Source organism: Phaethon lepturus, unplaced genomic scaffold, assembly GCF_000687285.1.
Source record: "Phaethon lepturus isolate BGI_N335 unplaced genomic scaffold, ASM68728v1 scaffold22495, whole genome shotgun sequence".
Classification (NCBI taxonomy): domain Eukaryota; kingdom Metazoa; phylum Chordata; class Aves; order Phaethontiformes; family Phaethontidae; genus Phaethon; species Phaethon lepturus.
Window position 1 is genome coordinate 1,031 of NW_010542938.1, and position 4,235 is coordinate 5,265.

Consider the following 4,235-nt stretch of genomic DNA (forward strand, 5'->3'; position numbering starts at 1 on the left):
CAAGATCTTGTCCTAATGCTTCCTTTGAAGCTTCGAGCGGGGGCTGCCTCCTGAGCTGGGCTGATGGGGCCTGGAGTGTCGTCTTGAAAGCCACTGTGCCACTGGGCCGACCAGGAGTCGGTGGCTGTGCCGCGGCTCTGTGGGAAACTGATCTTTTCCTTCTGTCCCAGCTGAGTTCGGGATTTTGAATATTTACTTGTTTGAGAACTTTCAAAACTGTCTGGGAGGAGGAGGGAGCAGGAGTCCCTGCCTGCGGGCGGTGGTGGGTCAGCGGTTGGAGGCCTCAGCTGCGGTGCTGAGGTCAAGCCTGCCAGTTCGGGCAGGGCAGGCGCCTGAGCCTCGATGTCTTACAGCACTGGCCAGGGGCTTGGTGCTCTGCTGTCCCCCTTATTCCCCTTCCGGACTGCAGAAATCTTTCCCAGGAAAGCTTGCTTTTGGGGGGGTGGGGGGTGTGTTTGCCCGGTCCATGGCTAGGTGGGACAGATCAGAGCAGGCGTAGGAAGACGCTGAAGGTTTGCCCTCTTCCCCAACAGGCTGAGCTGATCAGCAAACAGGCTCAGGAGAAGTTTGATCTGAATGAAAACTGCGCCGAGCGCACCGGCCTCAGGGGCGCTGCGGGAGAGCAGCTGAGCTTTGCTGCCGGGCTGGTCTATTCCCTGAGCCTCCTGCAGGCTACGCTGCACAAATACGAACAGTGAGTACCCAGCCCTTCTCCTCACCGTTGCTTCCCGCCCGCTTCGCCTTCAGGAAGCACAGAGGACCTCTGCAGCCTCGCAGCGGGGCCTGGTCCCCCTGGAGTTAAAGATTTTGGCAGCTGGGCTAGAAAAAAGCTGAGGGATCCCATGTGTTGCCTTCTCTTGCAACTCTCTCTTTGTTTTCCTCACAAGAAGTGACACATGAAGGGATCCAATTCTCTAGCACGTGTTGCTCGCTCTTCAGCTGTGACCATGTCCTGAGGCCAGAAGTAGCCTTGGTGCATTGATTTTTCCATCTATCCTACCAGGAGATGCATCCCAGTCTCTTGCTGAGCTTGATTGCGTCTGGGGTTGCCTCTGGCCTTCAGTCCCCAAGAGCAGCAGGCCCTCCCCTGCAGCCCAGTGCCCCCTTCCACCAGCGCCCAGGGCTTAGTCCTGTGCAGAAAGTTTCACGGAGTGTCAGCCCGAACGCTTGGTTAGTGTGAGCCCATCGCTGGGCAGAGCCTGGGCTTTCCTTGGAGACTGGGAAATGCCTTTGGGCACCAAACCAGCTGTGGCTGGGGAGGGTGCTCGCCTTGAGGCTTGCTCAGCTTTGCCCCCAGGAAAGTGGCTCGGTTTGAACCAGAGCACTGAGAGATCCCTCTGCTCGGGCACCAGCACGGCTGATGAACTCGTAGAGTCTCCTCCTGCCTCCAGCACTGGCTTCTGGCTTCGAGCCTTGGGTGTTTTTCAGTCTGGGGCTCCCTTTCCTGTAGCTCCCAGGCAGCCTCTCTCATGCCTGGTTTTCTACAGATTTTCTACAGATTTTTGACCTTTGTTAACCGCCGTCTAGCTATGGTGCTCCTGCGGGTCCAGCTGGTAGTCCTGGCGGGTTCCAGCGGTCTGAGATTGGCACCCAGCAGCAAAGCCCTGCGTTGATGCTGTCTGGAGCATGTGCCTGTCCCAGCCAAGCTGACTGTCTGCCTTCCCTTACCAGGGCCCTGAACAAATGCAGTGTGGAGGTGTATAAGAAGGTGGGGATGCTGTACCCCGAGATGAGCGTCCATGAGCGCTCACTGGACTTCCTGATCGAGCTGCTGCACAAGGACCAGCTGGACGAGACGGTCAACGTGGAGCCGCTGACCAAAGCCATCAAGTACTACCAGGTCGGTCTGCGGAGCCGGGAGCAACGGGCTCTTGGCCACGCTCGGGGCGTTTCTGACCTGCAGGGTGGGGAACTGGTGCAACCTCACCAGTGCGTGCCACAGCTGGAAATCGTGCCCTTGGATACATCGTTCATGTGGGGCATTGATAAGCTGCGAACGAGCTCGTTGGCAGCACTTTCCTTTGGATGTCTTTCATCACTGGAGCACGCAGGATGTGAGCCTGTGACTTGGGGGCTGTGCTCTCCGTCCCTGGGAGGACGCCAGCAGAAGGGTTGCGGTTCTCCTGTCCTGGGTTCCTGCACCTCTGTGCCGCCGGTCAGGGTTGCTGAGCCCTTGAATTAAGGGCCACCAGCTTTTTTGGAGGGCAGAGTATTCGCAGGGGCTCTGGTGGGGGTCACTGCGAGAGTTTTCACTTCCGATTAAAAGTTAGGCCAAACCCTCAGCATTTGTTTCTTTTATGTATTTACTCGTTTGGTTTGTTTGCTTGCACGTGTGGAAACGTCTGAGGGGTGCTGACCTCTGCGGATCTCTCTCCTCACCTAGCATCTGTACAGCATCCACCTGGCTGACCAGGCTGAAGACTGCACGATGCAGCTGGCCGACCACATCAAGGTGAAGTGGCAGAAATATCCTGACTCTTTCCTTGTTACATATTTTCCACCGTTGCCCTTTCTGCCCCCCCAGCCCCGAGATAATTTTGTGAGTTGAAGTGCCTCTTCCCCCCCTCTCCCCCTTGCAGTCACTTTTCCCCAGCTCCCACACAGAGGAGGCAGAGAGGTGATGAGGGCTCCCGGGTCAGGGCGAGGGGAGGAAGATGTGGGGCCATTTGCCCTGCAGATGTCTGGGTAGAGAGAGAAGAGCGGCAAGGAGTGCGGAGAACCCAGTGTCTCAGAGGGACTGTTGTACTGCCCTGAGCTTCTAAGGGAAGTACCAGTGTCCTGTGCCCCACAAAGTAAAACAAAAATTGACTGAATGCCTCAACCTGTTTTCCTGCTCCTGTAAATCCTGGAGTTGTGGCAGGGTGGCGTAGAAACAGCATGTGCCCAAATCCTGGAGTTGTGGCAGGGTGGTGTCCAGAGGGTCCGTCCCGAAATGCCCGAGGCCAAAGCCGCAGTTTGCCCTAGAGCAGCTCTCTGCCCGGTCTCTGCTTTGCCCCGAGCTGACGGTACCTGTGTTTGTGCTCTGCAGTTCACCCAGAGTGCCTTGGACTGCATGGGGGTGGAGGTGTGCCGGCTGCGATCCTTCCTGCAGGTAGGACCGGCTCGGGGCGGCTCTGCGGCGTTGTGCTGGCTTCCCTCGCTGGCATCCCTCAGTCAGTTTGTCTGAGGTCCTTTCTCTGCTCCCCAGGCCGGGCAGGAGGCGTCTGACCTTGCCATCCTCCTCAAGGACTTGGAGACCTCCTGCAGTGACATTCGCCAGTTCTGCAAGAAGATCAGGCGCCGCATGCCTGGGACGGACGCTCCGGGTATCCCTGCGGCACTGGGCTTCGGGCAGCAGGTCAGCCGGCTGGCAGAGCCGGGCACCCTAGCGCTGCCCCGCGTGGGGCCGCGTGGGCCACGTACTGGAGGCTGCGGGCTGCACTGGGCTAGCATCAAACGCCGATAGATCACCGCTGTCCTTGCTGGCTCCAGGGAGGGAGCGTGCTGGTGTGCAGTGCCCTGCTTAAGCTGAGCAGCAGCCCGCCGCTCAGGCAGAGGAGGATGGCGCGAGCTGCGACGGGATGTAGTGTCTCTGGGCTTTGTGTTTTCAGCTGGGACGGAGACGTGGGCTTTGTACCCTGCTTTTCTCCAGCCTTCAGTTTCTTTTTACCTTTCCTGGTGCTCCCCATTTTCCCAGTGATGCTTCATAACCAAGTTAAAATCTCAGTATCTGTCAGAGGAGCATGCGGCCAGTGTTGTGCAGCCAGGAGCTTGCCCAGAGCCTGGGAAGTGAGCTGGCAAGCAGCCTGTTTGTCTCCGTCTTTCCCAACCGTCCTGTTTCTGCCCAACGTTCAGGTGTCGGACACGCTGCTGGACTGCCGCAAGCACCTGACGTGGGTGGTGGCCGTGCTGCAGGAGGTGGCCGCTGCCGGGGCGCAGATGATTGCTCCTCTGGCGGAGAACGAGGGGCTGCTGGCGGTGAAGCTGGAGGATCTGGCCTTCAAAGTGAGCGAATCCCTGCTGCAGCGGGGGGAAGCCGTACCCCAACAGACCTGCCCGTGAGCAGCTCCGGGTGGGAGAGCCTTGCGGAGGCTGGGAACGAACTGCTGGGAATACGGCCAGGGAATGCCAACACGCAGAGGGCTTTGTGATCCCCTGCTCTGCGCTCTCCTTCCCCGCGGCTGCCTGCTCCGCAGCCGCACCAAAGGGCCTGCGGCCTCTGCAGGCCCGTGGCATGCTGGGGGGGTCGGGGGGGG

General features: G+C 59.1%; 1 protein-coding gene across 1 annotated transcript in view; it reads left to right on the forward strand.

Annotated features, from left to right (window-relative positions):
* Positions 1-4,235, forward strand: part of DCTN1 (dynactin 1) — a gene marked incomplete at both ends in the record, with an annotated part of 6,381 nt that overhangs the window by 216 nt on the left and 1,930 nt on the right. Inside the window, 6 exon segments of the mRNA XM_010288208.1 lie at positions 534-694; positions 1,672-1,840; positions 2,384-2,452; positions 3,029-3,091; positions 3,188-3,337; positions 3,835-4,123. Coding sequence (XP_010286510.1) covers positions 534-694; positions 1,672-1,840; positions 2,384-2,452; positions 3,029-3,091; positions 3,188-3,337; positions 3,835-4,123 — 901 coding nt within the window.